At 35.7% G+C, this 18,773-nt stretch overlaps 1 protein-coding gene across 9 annotated transcripts in view; it reads right to left on the bottom strand.

Moving 5' to 3' along the window:
* The window catches only part of CNOT2 (CCR4-NOT transcription complex subunit 2), a 132,054-nt gene that overhangs the window by 71,447 nt on the left and 41,834 nt on the right, over positions 1-18,773 (bottom strand). For 5 of the 9 annotated variants that reach the window (XM_006058405.4, XM_006058403.4, XM_025283963.3 and 2 more), the window contains exon 2: positions 13,392-13,464. In XM_006058405.4, coding sequence (XP_006058467.1) covers positions 13,392-13,464 — 73 coding nt within the window. Of the gene's footprint in view, positions 1-13,391; positions 13,535-15,361; positions 15,382-18,773 lie in introns of those variants that run through there. The other 4 variants (XM_025283964.3, XM_044941622.2, XM_025283965.3 and 1 more) reach the window with 3 other exon arrangements.

The raw sequence follows: 18,773 nt of genomic DNA, 5'->3' as shown, positions 1-18,773 counted from the left end.
AGACAGACATGAACATCTGATGCAAAGCTACAGTAAAAGAAAATGGGATACTGGTGCAGGCAGAGACAAACACATCAAAGGAACCAAACAAAGACATAAGAAACAGATCCATGAATATACTCAAATTGATTTATAGCAAAGTAATGCTGATTAGGAGGAAGGGAGAACAAGATCAATACATGATGTTAATATAACTGATTATCTTTATGCTAACAAAAGGAATTTGGTCTCCTCACACCATATAAAAAAAATAAATCAATCTCAGAAGAATATGGAAGACAAAACTAAAAATCTTTAAAAAGATATGACAATATCTTCATTTGCTTAATTTCAATAAGGAAATATGTCTCCAGCACAATCTCAATAAATTTGAAAAATTTTAAATTTGACATTATTAAACATCAGATCAATATAAACACTGTTGATGGGACTCAAAGTTGGTAAAAGGACATCTAAACATATTCCTAGAAGATTGACTGTGAATCTAATTCTCATAAAATTCAAGACTATGACATGGTTCAGGAAACTTCTCTAACTTCATAAAGCTCCTTCTATTTTTATGCAGTCTCTAAAAGTACAATGGCATGTCTTGTAAGGTTTTCTTTTATCTCCCTCTCCCACTCTGTTCCCCTCTCCCACTTTTATCTCCTTTTCTTTCCTCTGTCTCTGTTGCCCCTATGCTCCTCAATTTTGGTTCCACTCCCAGAAACTTCTCAATGGGTCCTAGAAGTGAGCATTAGCGGGTAAGTCTTGAGAGCTCAGAGCTGGGCGACTCAGTCACTGCAGGCCTCAGCACAGGTCCTTTCCACTGATCCAGTCAAGCAGGCAAAAACCCCCCAATTTCAAAAGGCCTCATTACACTTTCAAACGGGTTGTTCACCACTTTGAGGTGCTTCTATGCTCAGGTCCAGACACCCCAATGCTTCTCTCTACTTTCTTATACATAAAAAACTGATAAATTTAAGTCTTTTGTTAATCTTTCATCTGCTTGTATCTTGAGGTTCATGGAGATACTTCATCTCTAGCTTTTGTTACAAATGTTTTCATGGGTTTTGATTTTCTATCTAGTTGTTCTATTTTTATGTGGGAATTCAGAAAGATAAAAAGCAAAAAACTAAGTTTCACCCTCAGTGCAATCACTCCAGACCTAAGTAAGGTCTGAGACTATATTTTATTTATCTTTTATTTTAATTGGAGACTAATTACTTTATAATATTGTGGTGGCTTTTGCCATACATTCACATGAATCAGCCATGGGTGTACATGTGTTCCCCATCCTGACTTTCCCTCCCCATTCCATCCCTCAGGGTCATCCCAGTGCACCAGCCCTGAGCACCCTGTTTCATGCATCGAACTTGGACTGGCAATCTATTTCACATATGATAATATACATGTTTCAATGCTATTCTATCAGATCATCTTACCCTCACATTTTCCCACAGAGTCCAACAATCTGTTCTTCACATCTGTGTCTCTTTTACTATCTCACATATAGGGTCATCGTTACCATCTTTCTAAATTCCATATATATGTGTTAATATATTGTATTGGTGTTTTTCTTTCTGACTTACTTCGCTCTGTATAATAGGTTCCAGTTCATCCACCTCATTAGAACTGATTCAAATGCATTCTTTTTAATAGCTGAGTAATATTCCATTGTGTATATGTACCACAGCTTTCTTATCCATTCATCTGTCAGTGGACATCTAGGTTGCTTACATGTCCTGGCTATTATAAACAGTGCTGTGATAAACATTGGGGTACATGTGTCTCTTTCAATTCTGGTTTCCTCGGTGTGTATGCTCAGCAGTGGGATTGCTGGGTCATATGGCAGTTCTATTTCCAGTTTTTTAAGGAATCTCCACACTGTTCTCCATAGCAGCTATACTACTTTGCATTCCCACCAACAGTGTAAGAGGGTTCCCTTTCCTCCACACCCTCTCCAGCATTTATTGCTTGTAGACTTTTGGATAGCAGCCATTGACCAGGGTGAGATGGTACCTCATTGTGGTTTTGATTTGCATTTCTCTGATAATGAGTGATGTTGAGCATCTTTTCATGTGTTTGTTAGCCATCTGTATGTCTTCTTTGGAGAAATGTCTGTTTAGTTCTTTGGCCCATTTTTTGATTGGGTCATTTATTTTTCAGGAATTGAGCTGCAGGAGTTACTTGTATATTTTTGAGATTAATTCTTTGTCAATTGCTTCATTTGCTATTATTTTCTCCCATTCTGAAGGCTGTCTTTCACCTTGCTTATAGTTTCCTTCGTTGTGCTAAAGCTTTTAAGTTTAATTAGGTCCCATTTGTTTATTTTTGCTTTTATTTCCATTACTCTGAGAGATGGGTCATAGAGAATCCTGCTATGATTTATGTCAGAGAGTGGTTTGCTTATGTTTCCCTCTAGGAGTTCTATGGTTTCTGGTCTTACATTTAGATCTTTAATCCATTTTGAGTTTATTTTTGTGTATGGTGTTAGAAAGTGTTCTAGTTTCATTCTTTTACAAATGGTTGACAAGTTTTCCCAGCACCACCTGTTAAAGAGATTGTCTTTTCTCTATTGTAAATTCTTGCCTCCTTTGTCAAAGATAAGGTGTCCATAGGTGTGTGGATTTATCTCTGGGCTTTCTATTCTATTCCACTGATCTATGTTTCTGTCTTTGTGCCAGTACCATACTGTCTTGATGACTGTGGCTTTGTAGTATAGTGTGAAGTCAGGCAGGTTGAGTCCTCCAGTTCCATTCTTCTTTCTCAAGATTGCTTTGGCTATTCGAGGTTTTTTGTAATTCCATACAAATTGTGGAGTTATTTGTTCTAATTCTCTGAAAAAAACCGTTGGTAGCTTGACAGGGATTGCATTGAACCTATAGATTGCTTTGGGCAGTATACTCATTTTCACTACATTGATTCTTCCGATCCATGAACATGGTATATTTCTCCATCTATTTGTGTCATCTTTGATTTCTTTCATCAGTGTTTTATAGTTTTCTATATATAGGTCTTTTGTTTCTTTAGGTAGATTTACTCCTAAGTATTTTGTTCTTTTTGTTGCAATGGTGAATGGAATTGTTTCCTTAATTTCTCTGTTTTCTCATTGTTAGTGTATAGGAATGCAAGGGATTTCTGTGTGTTAATTTTATATCCTGGAACTTTACTGTATTCACTGATTAGCTCCAGTAATTTTCTGATGGAGTCTTTAGGGCTTTCTATGTACAGGATCATGTCATCTGCAAACAGTGGGAGTTTTACTTCTTCTTTTCCAATCTGGATTCCTTTTATTTATTTTTTTGCTCTGATTGCTGTGGCCCAAACTTCCAAAACTATGTTGAACAGCAGTAGTGAGAGTGGGCATCCTTGTCTTGTTCCTGACTTTAGGGGAAATGCTTTAAGTTTTTCAACATTGAGGATAATGTTTGCTGTGGGTTTATCATATATGGCTTTTATTATGTTGAGGTATGTTTCTTCTATGCCTGCTTTCTGGAGGGTTTTTTATCATAAATGGATGTTGAATTTTGTCAAAGGCCTTCTCTGCATCTATTGAGATAATCATGTGGTTTTTATCTTTTAATTTGTTAATGTGGTGTATCACATTGATTGATTTGCGAATATTGTAGAATCCTTGCATCCCTGGGATAAAGCCCACTTGGTCATGATATATGATCTTTTTAACATGTTGGATTCTGTCTGCTAGAATTTTGTTAAGGATTTTTGCATCTATGTTCATCAGTGACATTGGCCTGTAGTTTTTTTGTGGCATCTTTGTCTGGTTTTGGTATTAGGATGATGGTGGCATCATAGAATGAGTTTGGAAGTTTACCTTCCTCTGCAATTTTCTGGAAGAGTTTGAGTAGGATAGGTGTTGGCTCTTCTCTAAATTGTTGGTAGAATTCAGCTGTGAAGCTGTCTGGTCCTGGGCTTTTGTTTGTTGGAAGATTTCTGATTATGGTTTCAATTTCTGTGCTTGTGATGGGTCTATTAAGATTTTCTATTTCTTCATGGTTCAGTTTTGGAAAGTTATACTTGTCTAAGAATTTGTCCATTTATTCCAAGTTATCCACTTTATTGGCATATAATTGCTGACAGTAGTCTCTTATGATCCTTTGTATTTCTGTGTTGTCATGATTTCTCCATTTTCATTTCTAATTTTGTTGATTTGATTTTTCTCTCTTTGTTTCTTAATGAGTCTGGCTAATGGTATGTCTATTTTATTTATCTTCTCGAAGAACCAGCTTTTAGCTTTGTTGATTTTTGCTATGGTCTCTTGTTTCTTTTACATTTATTTCTGCCCTAATTTTTGTGATTTCTTTCCTTCCACTCACCCTGGGGTTCTTCATTTCTTCCTTTTCTAGATGCTTTAGGTGTAGAGTTAGGTTATTTATTTGATTTCTCTCCTGTTTCTTGATATAGGCTTGTATTGCTATGAACCTTCCCCTTAGCACTGTTTTTTCTGAATCCCATAGGTTTGGGGTTGTTGTGTTTTCATTTTCATTCATTTTGATGCATATTTTGATTTCTTTTTTGATTTCTTCTGTGATTGTTGGTTATTCAGAAGTGTGTTGTTTAGCCTCCATATGTTTGTATTTTTAATATTTTTTCCTGTAGCTGATATACTGCATTGTGATCAGAAAAGATGCTTGAGATTATTTCAATTTTTTTGAATTTACCAAGGTTTGATTTATGGCCCAAGATGTGATCTATCCTGGTAGAAGGTTCCGTGTGCGCTTGAGAAAAAGGTGAAATTCACTGTTTTAGGGTGAAATGTCCCAAAGATATCAATTAGGCCTAACAGGTCCATTGTATCATTTAAAGTTTGTGTTTCCTTGCTAATTTTCTGTTTAGTTGATCTCTCCATAGGGGTAAGTGGGGTATTAAAGTCTCCCACTATTATTGTGTTGCTGTTAATTTCCCCTTTCATATTTGTTAGCATTTGCCTTACATATTGTGGTGCTCCTATGTTGGGTACATATATATTTATAATTGTTATATCTTCTTCTTGGATTGATCCTTTGATCATTATGTAGTGTCCTTCTTTGTCTCTTTTCAGGGCTTTTATTTCAAAGTCTATTTTATCTGATATGAGTATTGCTACTTTTGCTTTCTTTTGGTCTCCATTTGTATGAAATATCTTTTTCTAGCCCTTCACTTTCAATCTGTATGTGTCCCTAGGTTTGAGGTGGGTCTCTTGTAGACAGCATATATAGGGGTCTTGTTTTTGTATCCATTCAGCCAGTCTTTGTCTTTTGGTTGGGGCATTCAACACATTTACATTTAAGGTAATTATTGATAAGTATAATCCCGTTACCATTTACTTTGTTGTTTTGGGTTTGAGTTTATACACTCTTTCTGTGTTTCCTGTCTAGAGAAGTCCTTTAGCATTTGTTGGAGAGCTGGTTTGGTGGTGCTGAATTCTCTCAGCTTTTGCTTGTCTGTAAAGCTTTTGATTTCTCCTTCATATTTGAATGAGATCCTTGTTGGGTACAGTAATCTGGGTTGTAGGTTTTTCTCTCATCACTCTAAGTATGTCCTGCCATTTCTTTCTGGCCTGAAGAATTTCTACTGAAAGATCAGCTGTTATCCTTATGGGGATCCCCTTGTGGGTTATTTGTTGTTTTTCCCTTCCTGCTTTTAATATTTGTTCTTTGTGTTTGATCTTCATTAATTTGATTAATATGCATCTTGGGGTGTTTTGCCTTGGGTTTATCCTGTTTGGGACTCTCTGGGATTCTTGGACTTGGGTGGCTATTTCCTTCCCCATTTTAGGGAAGTTTTCAGCTATTATCTCCTAAAGTATTTTCTCATGGCTTTCCTTTTTGTCCTCTTCTTCTGGGACACCTATAATTCGAATGTTGGGGTGTTTAACATTGTCCCAGAGGTCTCTGAGGTTGTCCTCATTTCTTTTAATTTTTTTCTTTTTTCCTCTCTGCTTCATTTATTTCCACCATTCTATCTTGCACCCCAGTTATCCTATCTTCTGCATCAGTTATTCTACTGTTGGTTCCCTCCAGAGTGCCTTTGATCTCAGTTACTGCATTATTATTGATTGACTTTTTTATTTCTTCTAGGTCCTTGTTAAAAGTTTCTTGCATCTTCTCAATCCTTGCTGAGATTGTATTTTAAAAAGTAACTTTGCACCAATGTTTTCTTAGGTCAGTCTCCCAAAGCAAAATGAGACCTAATCAAGCTTATAAGCTTTTACACACCAAAGGAAACCCTAAAATAAACAAAAAAAAAAGACAACCTAGGGGCTGGGAGAAAATATTTGCAAATGATGCAACCGACAAGGGCTTAATTTCCAAAATACTCAAACAGCTCATACAATTCAACAACAAAACAATCCAATCAAAAAATGAGCAAAAGAACTAGACAGACATTTCTCCAAAGAAGACATACAGATGGGCAACAAGCACATGAAAGGATGCTCAACATCACTAATTATTACAATAAGGTACTGTCTCACTCCAGTCAGAATGGCAATCGTTAGAAAGCCTACAAATAAATGATAGGGATTCCCTGGTGGTTCAGTGGTAAAGAATCTGCCTGACAATGCAGGAGACATAGGTTCAATCCTTGATTTGGAAAGATCCCACATGTGGCGGAACAACTAAGCCCATGAGCCACAACTATTGAGCTGACACGTTGCAACTACTGAAGCCTACGGGCCCTAGAACCTGTGCTCCACAACAAGAGAAGCCACCACAGTGAGAAGCCCACAACTGCAACTAGAGAGTAGCCCCCGCTCACCGCAGCCTAGCATAAGACCTAAGAAAAACCGTGCAGCAGCAAAGACCTAGCACACCCATAAATGAATAAAATTATATATATATGCATGTGTGTATATATATATATATATTTATATACATATAAAAGAGTTTGCAAACTCTAAAAACAAAAATAATAAATGCTGAATAGAATGCAGAGAAAAGGGAACCAACCCTCTCACACTGTTGGTGAAAATATAAATTGGTATACTCATATGGAAAACACTATAGAGGTTCCTCAAAAAACCAAAACTAGAGTTGCCATATGATCCAGGAATCCTACTCCTGGGCATATACCCAGACAAAACTGCAATTCAAAAAGATACACGCACCCCCATGTTCACAGTAGCACTATTTACAATGGCCAAGACATGGAAACATCTGTCCATCAACAGATAAATGGATAAAGATGGGGTACATATACATAAAGGAAAACTAATCAGCCATAAAAAAAAAAAAGGATGAAATAACACCATTTGCAGCAACACGGATACAACTAGAGATTATCATACTAAATAAATCAGAAAGAGCAAGACAAACACTACAAGGTATTACTTACACGTGGAATCTAAAATATGACACAAATGAACCTATCCATGAAACAGAATCACAGATACAGAGAACAGATGGTAGTTGCCAAGGGGGAGGGGGTTAGGCGAGGGATGGAAAGGGAGGTTGGAATTGGTAGACGTAAGCTTTTATACACAGAATGGATGAAGAATAAGATCCTACTGTATAGCACAGAGAACTATATTCAATATCCTATGATAAACCATAATTAAAAAGAATATTTTAAAAAAGAATGTATATATGTATAGCTGAATCACTTTGTTGTTCAGCAATAATTAACACAACATTGTAAATCAACTGTATTTATACTTCAGTTTAAAAAAGGTAACTGCTTCTATATTTTCTCTGATTGACAGAAATATCTACATTAATGTTTTACTTTGCTATTTAATCATGAATACATTCCAAATTCATGATTGGGGCAAATCACTTCAATGTAAAATATATTTCTGAAAGAGAACACAATTATTTCATATGCAAAAGCCTAGAACTAAGTTCCCAAAGAAGCACCACAGTGAACACATGGGGATGCTGCCAGGTATTTTAAATCTTCTTGGGAAACAAGGCAGTATCTGTCAGATACCATATGAACTATGTAAGTGTTTAGATCTAGTTATTTAATTGAATGAAACTTTTAACATTTCTGTTGGCCGAGGGGCACTGTGAAAAAATTACTAAGATACCATGGGTGCCATAAAACCACATATCTTTAATGAAACTTGCCTTTTGGAAAGCAAATTTCACCTCATTTGATGATTTCATAAGATGAGTAAAACAGTATCAGAATACACACATTCAAAGAAAGAGCAACATTGTTATTATCATGTAATAAGCCAACCAATGAGGAACCTGGGAATTCACTGGATGTCTTTGGTTGGCCAGAGGAAGAAAAAGAGCCATAAATGACAAATCAATGTCAAAAATGTATTTTAAACCAATATTTAGGTTGTGGAGTCAAAATAACTTTTGTAGCTGTTAATATGATCATGAAATGAACAGAAGCATTGCACTTTAAATGCAACTTCGAAAGCAATCTCATTTTAGCAGGAATTATGTAACTGCAAATTAAGAGAACTTAATACTCACGCAATTTGAGGTTTTTTACTCCCCGTCCTTCATCTTAGGCTACAGCCATTCGTCTCCAAGATTTTCAAGAGCAATGAACCGTGAACCAGTTCACTGGCTTCAGGTATTTTACTTATTTTTGAATGAATTCCTTCCTCAGCTCACTCTTGCTCACCTCAACCCAATGCTAAAGAGCAACAATGACTGAAACCTTCATCCTTCTGCTCTATGCACTATATCTATTCTGACAATTCTTCGCTAAGTATATTCATTTTTCAAAAATTCTTTTTTAAGTGTTCTTTATATTATGTATCTGTAGCATTAATATATCAGATTCTAAAATGCTTTGATTGATGCTAGTGCTGTTTTCAATCATATAAGAAGTTATCAAGAAAAGGTTATAAGCTACTAGATGGCTCTAAGACAGCATCCATTGTAAGATGCATCCTGATAGCAGAAAGACAAAAATTTCCAATACTGTGTTATAACTTACAATAAAAGAAATGGAGTACACCACTGCTTACTTACATTTTCACTGCAGTAAATAAAAAGAAAAAAATTAATTTGTATTCAGTATTATACAGTACTCTTGTATACTGAATGAAAGCTCACCTACTAGATGCATTTGTATGTGCACCATCAACTGTTAAATGATTAGGTAACATGTGTTTTAAATGCTTTCCTTAAGCAGAATAGTCAGATATCTGAAATGCTGATCTGAACTGTCAGATAGGTGTTGAGTGTTTTCATAATATCTGGGAAATTGTTTATGGTTTGAGGTGGGCTGGAAATTTATTATTTTTTTTCTATTAAAAATAACAGAATATAGGGTACCACTTCCTAAAAAACGGACACACACTAAAGATGCACCTGTATACTGAACTAGGTATGTAACAAAAATATAAAAACTAGTAAGTACTTACTGGGAAGGAGGCAAGTTGAAGGGTGGGGCATGGAAATATCTACATTAGGTACAATATGCAAGCTGATGAAATATGTATATTTGTTAAAAACGGTAACAAATCATATTTGTACCTATAGAATTACTAGAAAAAACAGACACACTAAATTGTTAACAGTAAAATTACAAACTTTTATGTTCTATAGCTCTGTAATTAAAAAATAATAAAATGGATATAAAATATTTAATGGAAGGGGGAGAGAGGAGGAACCAGTAATACAATCACTGCCATCGTTTGTTCTCTGACATGACATATTTCACAAAGTTAATGTGGTACTTTAGATTATGAGGTATTCTTAAGGGACATACAGACTGGGATGCATTAGATCTAGTTTATAGATAATATACATTGAACTAGCCAACATACGGCATGATCAGCAAGCTCAAATTAAAAAAAAGTAATATCCTAAAAATACTGGATATATATATGTAGCATTTCCCTTGGCACACTGTGCAATTTCTGTTAACTTCTTTCTTTGTTTAATTTTATTACAACAATATGTCTTTGAACACCTATTATGTAACTGAAACCATTTGGTACTGCCAGTAGTACCAAAATATCAATAAATACGGCTCCAGTTTTCAAGAAGCTTAATATACAGAAACACTGTCCAATACCACTTTCTACAATAATGGAAAAAGTTCTATATCTGCACTGTTCAATATGGTGGCCATTAATAGCATGCAACTATTGAGCATTTGCAACATGGCTGACATGACTAAGAATTTATTTTATTTTATTTACATGAATTTAAATACCACTTATGGGGCTAGTACCTACAGTATTGGACAACATGGGGCTACAGCAAGACAAGGAAAAAATAAACATAACTTCAGTTTGTCATTGTACACACTAAACTAGAAATAGATACAAAGGTTATGAAAGCAAGGGAAAGGAATGCTGAAGGCCATCACTTTGGCTTCTGAAAGTACTGATGGAAGAAAAGGCATCACACAAAGAGGAACCCAAACAACTAAAGGCATACATGTAAAAGTGTACTGCAGAGAGATTTAAAAGTAGTTTTATATTACTCATGGAAAAACTCAGTATAAACAGAGAAGACAATGGAAATAAAGGCATGTGGGGCCACAACGTACTAATATTATATGTAAGGTTTAGGAGCTCATCTTTATTGTATTAGAAAGGGAATAGGCACTGGTAAGTAAACCTGGTAATTAGTATGATTAGATCTGTGCTCATAGTTGGAATAAATTAGTGTAAATTAGAGGAAGATAAGAAATTCTAGCCAAAAATTGGAGTTACATTTCCTTAGAAGAAGCTTGGAGAAGGCAATGGCACCCCACTCCAGTACTCTTGCCTGGCAAATCCCATGGACGGAGGAGCCTGGTAGGCTGCAGTCCATGGGGTTGCTAGGAGTCGGACACGACTGAGCAACTTCACTTTCACTTTTCACTTTCATGCACTGGAGAAGGAAATGGCAACCCACTCCAGTATTCTTGCCTGGAGAATCCCAGGGACGGAGGAGCCTGTTGGGCTGCCGTCTATGGGGTCGCACAGAGTCGGACACGACTGAAGCGACTTAGCAGCAGTAGCAGCAGCAGAAGAAGCTTGACAATTCTTCTAAGAAGAAACTGTAAACCATTTATATAATTAAATTGTCCTGTCTGTATAGCAGTCTGTTCATCTAAATAAACTTCAAATACTCTATTCAAACTTTAGTAAGAAATAAAACACAAAAAGTAGATAGCAGTAGAAAAATCAATACTTCAACCAACGCCCATTTGAAAGTCACTAAGTTTTAGCACACAGCTGAGGAAATGCACCTTCCCAAATGAGTTCCTAAGTCTTTAATCAAGTCCACAATGAAATAAGAATTGGCAAAGTATTATCCTTTTTATTAAATTCTGGAACATTAGCTTATTATTATCAGAATGCTTAAATATCACTATAAGACATCAACTGCATTCCAAAAATAAAAGGCCTCAAAGATAAATTAAAACAAGTAAGATAGATATAAACATGAATACAAAGAAATCCTACTTTATTCATGAAAAACAACATATAAAATTCCACAAACATGGAATTTAAAAAAATCCAAATCATTTCATCTCAGCATACATATACAGACTCTAAGTGCTACCAATATAGTAGTAATTTATCTACTATTCCTTTGAATTTCCCATATGCAAATAGTATATCATCATAATTATCATACCAGAAATTATATTTCTATACATGTACTTTTCAGAAAAGTCTTTTAAAAATAAAATAATTTTACAATAGAAATTTAAACAACTGTTTCCAAGAATATTCCAACATGCATTGACTGTTACTAACTAAAAAGAAAAGGGAGAATATTTTCAGGCAGAAAAACCCTAACTAAAAATGAATTTTCTGGTAAGCTAAAAAGCCTGGATTAGTTATAATAATGTGACTGAAACAGTGTGACTCAAAACAATTTTTTTTAGAACAGAATAAACAGAAACTAGGAAATCTCTTCATGTATAAAATATAATCTGATTTTATTCCTAAGTGTAAAATTTGGAATTCTCTATTAATATGATCTCATAAAGTAAATTAATCACACTGTGTGATGATACAAAACTTCAATACTTACATTTTACAAACTGGATTATGAAAAGCCACATAATCTAGAATTATGATATTCTTTAAAAACAACCACCAGCATAATCTATCAAAATACAGAACAACCCAAGTAGTGTAACCAATGAAATCTTACATGAGTCAAGGTAGTTGGAAGTGGTTGTGACGTAGGAGGAGTCACAACTAGTGTAATTAATGAACAAAGGCCATGCTGACCGAGTCTATAAGAGCAATTCAGAGCAGGAAAGGTTACAGGGAGAACTGCTTCTACATAGCCACCACTTACTCTGGCTTATTAAATTATAAAAATCTGGCAAGAAACTTCAGACATAAAATTGGGTCAAATTCTAGAAAGGTTAAATATGACTCTATTTTTCATTATGTATAGGACCTAAGTCTTGTGTTCAAAGGCTCTTTGTTATTTCACCATGAATTTCCTCCACTGTTCACTTATCCAATCTGAGGGAAGAAAAGACTAACCAGACTAAAATGAATGATTAGAAAGATAAATGAAGCTAAGTTAACAAAGCTGCTACTATCACACTAGTTGCCTTCACAGCCTGCAGAGAATAACACCTGGTGGTAAGCGGCAGAGGGAGGTTGGATATCTATTTGTGAAAGAAGCCTAAAGCTTATTCCTACTTGAGTTATGAACTATTGCTTATTCTAAATCACTACATAATTTGACATTAAATTATTAGCAAATTAATAAAACATTTTCTTTGAGAAAATTAAATTCAAATGTTATATGGGTTTTTAAAAAAATCACTATTTAATAGTACTATCTTTAAAATTCACCTTCTAAAGCTCAGAAAGAAACAGGAATATTACATTTCAACTATCCTTTCAGCAACCTTACATATTTAGTAGAGGATGGATATTATTAACTACCTAAATAGAGAGCAAGAATCCAGTATTGTAAGGAAAGCAAACTAATGATAATAGATAAGCTAATTTAATACAATCTGAGTGTCTGAGTACCCTGATCTCTACTTCTTTTATACTCTAACCAATTGTGTCTACATCTCTGTGATGCTATAGTACCCTGAATATAGTCCAAGACTTCAGGCTTAGTCTTCAGGAAGAATGTGTAAAGGCAATCAACATTTTATGGAATACTAACTCTGAATCCAGCCATGAAGTCATAAATTGTGTATTAGATAATCTAACTTTTGACATATATATACACACCAGGAAATTTATGCTCTGACACTAAAAGACCATATGCATATTTATTATATAAATACATGTACATCATTTGTAATAATATACATTTATTATAAGTATGGTTTAGTCTGAAAAACGTTCCCAACTATTTCAACTGTCTAAACCAACATGCATGTTTTTAAAATTATAACCCCAATTTTTCAAACTCAGGTGTATCCAACCTGCTGATTCCAATTAAATACAACATATTAAGCAGTTCATGTAACTATATAACCAATAGAAAGTAAGAAAAAAAAAATGATCTTACCTGGTAGTTTCTTTTCTCAGATAATGTATGTCCATCAGTCCTCACCATAGAGTCGTGTCCTTTCCTCACAGTACTGGAGGCAATCAAATAGAACTGTCACTCAAGGGTCGTGTCACAGGAAGGACCGCCCACCAGTTCTCCCTCTAGAGTGGAATTATCCAAAAGCCGTCATAATTACTAACATGTAAACACATGAACAGCAGCAAAAATATCCAATATGATACACAGAAAACAAAACCAAAAGTACTTTTAATATTCTAATTGATCTTCCTCTTAACCATCTAGGAAGGGCTGGACTGGCAGACATACGTTATTTGAGATAGAAGTTATTAAATATGAAAACCTTTTCCTTTGCAATTAAAACTGTCTGCCAGACCGCACACATAGGAAGAAAGTTATAATGAATAAAAATGGAGTGAACAAATAAATGCAGCCCTGAATTGACATATTTTTTCTTTTAAGTAAACATTCTCCTGTTAATCTCAGAAATGTTCAGTTAATTCAGATCCAGTTATTTAATTTCAAATTCCTCTCCTCCAAATGCTTACTTATATAGCTGCTATTTATTCAGTTTATGAGGTTTATTCCTATGCCATAGGATGTGAATACATCATATAATTTTAGAATTGTAAACAGATGCAATAGTCCATTAAAATTTACCCCAATGAAGGGTAGCAACAAATGTCAACTTTCTGGATGCCTTGGTCGTTCAGTCCTCCAATTTCATGCATGCTCTAACAATTTGCTTTTTTACATCAGGGCAAAAAAATTAACAGAGCTTATTTCTTAACCTGGCTAGAGATAAACAAGTCCATAAATGACTAAGCACTGTAAACCTCAGACACATTAAAAGGAAAAAAAAAAAAAAATCACTGAGGCAGAGCTACTAATTGCCAGAGATGCTAACTCAAAAATGTAAACTGAATATGAAAGACCAAAAATTCAAAAGCGGTATCTACAAAGAATTTGTAAACAGCTGTTTTCAAAACACAAGTTTTACTTTTACCTAACTTTTAGTAAAATGTTTACTGCTTGCAATGTGGGGCACCTGGCTTCGAGCCCTGGATTGGGAAGATCCCCTGGAGAAGGAAATAGCAACCCACTCCAGTACTCTTGCCTGGAAAATTCCATGGATGGACGAGCCTCGTAGGCTACTGTCCATGGGATTGCAAAGAGTAGGACACAACTGAGCGACTTCTTTCACTTTCACTTTTCCCCTAGGAAAGTAGTAAGTAGCATACATACAAAAGTCACAACAGTTGCTAACCACTAAAAATTATAATCAAATTTAGAGCAATCATTTAACATCAGACAAAATTCACTTTGGAGGAGGATGATAAAAACATCTAATTTAAATTCACAAGAAATATGAATCAATTTTATTAAAACCAATAAACATGCATATACACATACAGATGGATTACCCCTAAAAAGCAATCTAGTAAGAAGAGCAGAATATTTTTCAAGGAAAACATTAAAATTAGTATTATTAGGTTTACGTTTTAAAAAGAATTCAAGTAGTAAAAACCTATTCGCCACCTCCCATTTTATGTTTGGTAACAAGCTAGTGGGTACTTAATTGTGACCATCTTACATTGTAAATGTTTCGCTAAAATACTTCAAAGATGCCTGGCTCTATGGCAAAAATGTAACTGCATTACCAAATTTATATGTACTACTGGAATTAAACATCTCTTTTAAAAGTAACAAAGGAGAAAAGTTTTTTAAGAATAAGTGTATTTATCACTATAAATATAATCCTAGCAACTGGATTATTCATAAAGAAAAAATAATCTAGTGAATTGGGGGGGTCAAGAACAGTTTAAGTGACATATTCAACTTCAATTTAAACGTTCATGACAGTCACAAAATGAGAAGAAAAGTATTTATTATGCATCCCACATCCCCAAAACAACATTAACCTTGTTTCAATGTATTTTATAATATTAATAGATTAAAACAGCACTTGCCTCATTAACATATTAATGACAACGTTGAATTCAGTGAACAGTAAGTGTGAAATTTCAGTTTTTTCTTAGGAAATTAAGCATGTTTTCCTTCTTAAGTTTAAAAGTAAGTTGATGCACTATCTTCCATTTGTACTAGCTGAATAAAAGATATGTCAGAAATCTAAAGTCAGGCAAGGCCATCCCATTTTCAACAGCATAACATTATACATATAAAGAGATGATTAGGACTTTTTCTACTAAATAATACTATAATTAAAAATAAAAGTTAATATTTAACCTGTACATTCACCAGATAAAAGAAAAATACTAACTTTATAGAGTACTATGGATTAGTACAAAAGTAAAACTTGTTTCTTTTGTCTCCCTAGTATGGGTAACGTTAAGTATTTCATGGGTTAGGGTTTCAAACAACAGCCACTAGGCACACCTCCAAGAACTGCAGGTTCGGTTCCAGATCACAGCAATAAAGCAAATATCACAGTGAAGCAAGTCATGCAAATTTTTCGGTTCCCCAATGCACATAAGTATTTGTTTACACTATACTGTAGCCTATTAAGTGTACAACAGCATTATGTCTTAAAAAAAAAACAATGTACATCCCTTAACTTAAAAAAAAAATTATTGCTAAAAAATATTAGCCATTTCTGGAGCCTCCAGTGAGTCACCATCTTTTTGAAATACTAACATCAAAGATTACTGATCATAGATCACCAAAACAAATACAACAATGACAAAGTCTGAAATAATCTGAGAATTCCAAAATGGGATAAAGACATAAAGTGAGCAAATGTTGGAAAAACACCACCAACACTTGTTTGATGCAGGATTACCACAAACCTTCAATTTGTAAAAACATCATAGAATTAAGCACAATAAAACGAAGTGCAGTTGTTAGGGGAACCACTGACTGAAACTACTCACCCTGGCCAGACATGCGAGTAACCGCTTAACAACAGGAGGTTTTGGTAAGGAGCACAGAACTAACAAGCTACCACCAACTGGAATAATTTGGGAGAGAGAAGACACCAGTCCACATGTCCCATCAAGCTCTCAGAATCCTTCTCCCTGGCTGAGTGACACACGTGCCACCAGGAAGGACCCTGAGTCAGAATGATAGGCCAGAGACAACGCTGAAACTAATCCCATGTCCATAAAAGCCAAGACTGCAAGCCACGTGGCAGAGCAGTCCTCCTGGGTTCCCTAACTACGCTGCTCTTACCTGGACGCCCCTTCCCAGTAAAGTCTCTTGCTTTGTCAGCACATGTGTTTCCTCGGACAATTCACTTCTGAGTGTTAGACAAGAGCCCACTCTTGGGCCCTGGAAGGGCCCCTCCTGCAACACAATGAGACAGTAAGTGTGCCTGAATATGTCCTAACCAGTATAGCAATCAATATTCTATATGGAACAATAACTAAGAAGCATTATCTTCTTTTAGTGAACAAAGGAAAAAAGAAATGAAGATACGCCATTTTCTTCTACGTAAACAGATAACATCTGTCAAAATTATCTTATATTAAACTAACATTTGTCACCACTATCTTATAGTAAATAAAAATGCTCAATAATAGACTGTGTTGATGCTCATATTAGGAGTGGAAGGACAGTGAATAGATAAAAGAAAGTGTGAATAGATATGTGAGACAGAGAATATGTGAAAGGAAGTAAATGTGAGAAAGAACATGTACCATAGGTGCCTAAATTTACTAAAGTTTATAAGGAAAGATATAAGCATCTGAATGCAGAGTTCCAAAGAATAGCAAGAAGAGATAAGAAAGCATTCCTCAGCGATCAGTGAAAAGAAATAGAGGAAAACAAGAGAATGGGAAAGACTAGAGATCTCTTCAAGAAACTTAGAGATACCAAGGGAACATTTCATGCAAAGATGGGCTCGATAAAGGACAGAAATGGTATGGACCTAACAGAAGCAGAAGATATTAAGAAGAGGTGGCAAGAATACACAGAAGAACTGTACAAAAAAGATCTTCAAGACCCAGATAATCACGATGGTGTGATCACTCGCCTAGAGCCAGACATTCTGGAATGTGAAGTCAAGTGGGCCTTAGAAAGCATCACTACGCACAAAGCTAGTGGAGGTGATGGAATTCCAGTGGAGCTATTTCAAATCCTGAAAGATGATGCTGTGAAAGTGCTGCACTCAATATCCCAGCAAATTTGGAAAACTCAGCAGTGGCCACAGGACTGGAAAAGGTCAGTTTTCATTCCAATCCCAAAGAAAGGCAATGCCAAAGAATGCTCAAATGACCGCACAATTGTACTCATCTCACATGCTAGTAAAGTAATGCTCAAAATTCTCCGAGCCAGACTTCAGCAATACATGAACCGTGAACTACCTGATGTTCAAGCTGGTTTTAGAAAAGGCAGAGGAACCAGAGATCAAATTGTCAACATCCGCAGGATCATGGAAAAAGCAAAAGAGTTCCAGAAAAACATCTATTTCTGCTTTATTGACTATGCCAAAGCCTTTGACTCTGTGGATCACAATAAACTGTGGAAAATTCTTCAAGAGATGGGAATACCAGACCACCTGATCTGCCTCTTGAGAAATCTGTATGCAGGTCAGGAAGCAACAGTCAGAACTGGACATGGAACAACAGACTGGTTCCAAATAGGAAATGGAGTACGTCAAGGTTGAATATTGTCACCCTGCTTATTTAACTTATATGCAGAGTACATCATGAGAAACGCTGGACTGGAAGCAGCACAAGCTGGAATCAAGATTGCTGGGGCAAATATCAATAACCTCCGATATGCAGATGACACCACCCTTATGGCAGAAAGTGAAGAGGAACTAAAAAGCCTCTTGATGAAAGTGAAAGAGGAGAGTGAAAAAGTTGGCTTAAAGCTCAACATTCAGAAAACGAAGATCATAGCATCCGGTCCCATCACTTCATGGGAAATAGATGGGGAAACAGTGGAAACAGTGTCAGACTTTATTTTTTGGGGCTCCAAAATCACTGCAGATGGTGACTGCAGCCATGAAATTAAAAGACGCTTTACTCCTTGGAAGGAAAGTTATGACCAACCTAGATAGCATATTCAAAAGCAGAGACATTACTTTGCCAACAAAGGTTCGTCTAGTCAAGGCTAGGGTTTTTCCTGTGGTCATATATTGATGTGAGAGTTGGACTGTGAAGAAGGCTGAGTGCCGAAGAATTGATGCTTTTGAACTGTGGTGTTGGAGAAGACTCTTGAGAGTCCCTTGGACTGCAAGGAGATCCAACCAGTCCATTCTGAAGGAGATCAGCCCTGGGAATTCTTTGGAAGGAATGATGCTAAAGCTGAAACTCCAGTACTTTGGCCACCTCATGCGAAGAGTTGACTCACTGGAAAAGACTCTGATGCTGGGAGGGATTGGGGGCAGGAGGAGAAGGGGACGACAGAGGATGAGAT

This window comes from Bubalus bubalis, chromosome 4, assembly GCF_019923935.1.
Source record: "Bubalus bubalis isolate 160015118507 breed Murrah chromosome 4, NDDB_SH_1, whole genome shotgun sequence".
Classification (NCBI taxonomy): Eukaryota; Metazoa; Chordata; class Mammalia; order Artiodactyla; family Bovidae; genus Bubalus; species Bubalus bubalis.
This window is presented reverse-complemented; position numbering and strand designations above follow the sequence as displayed.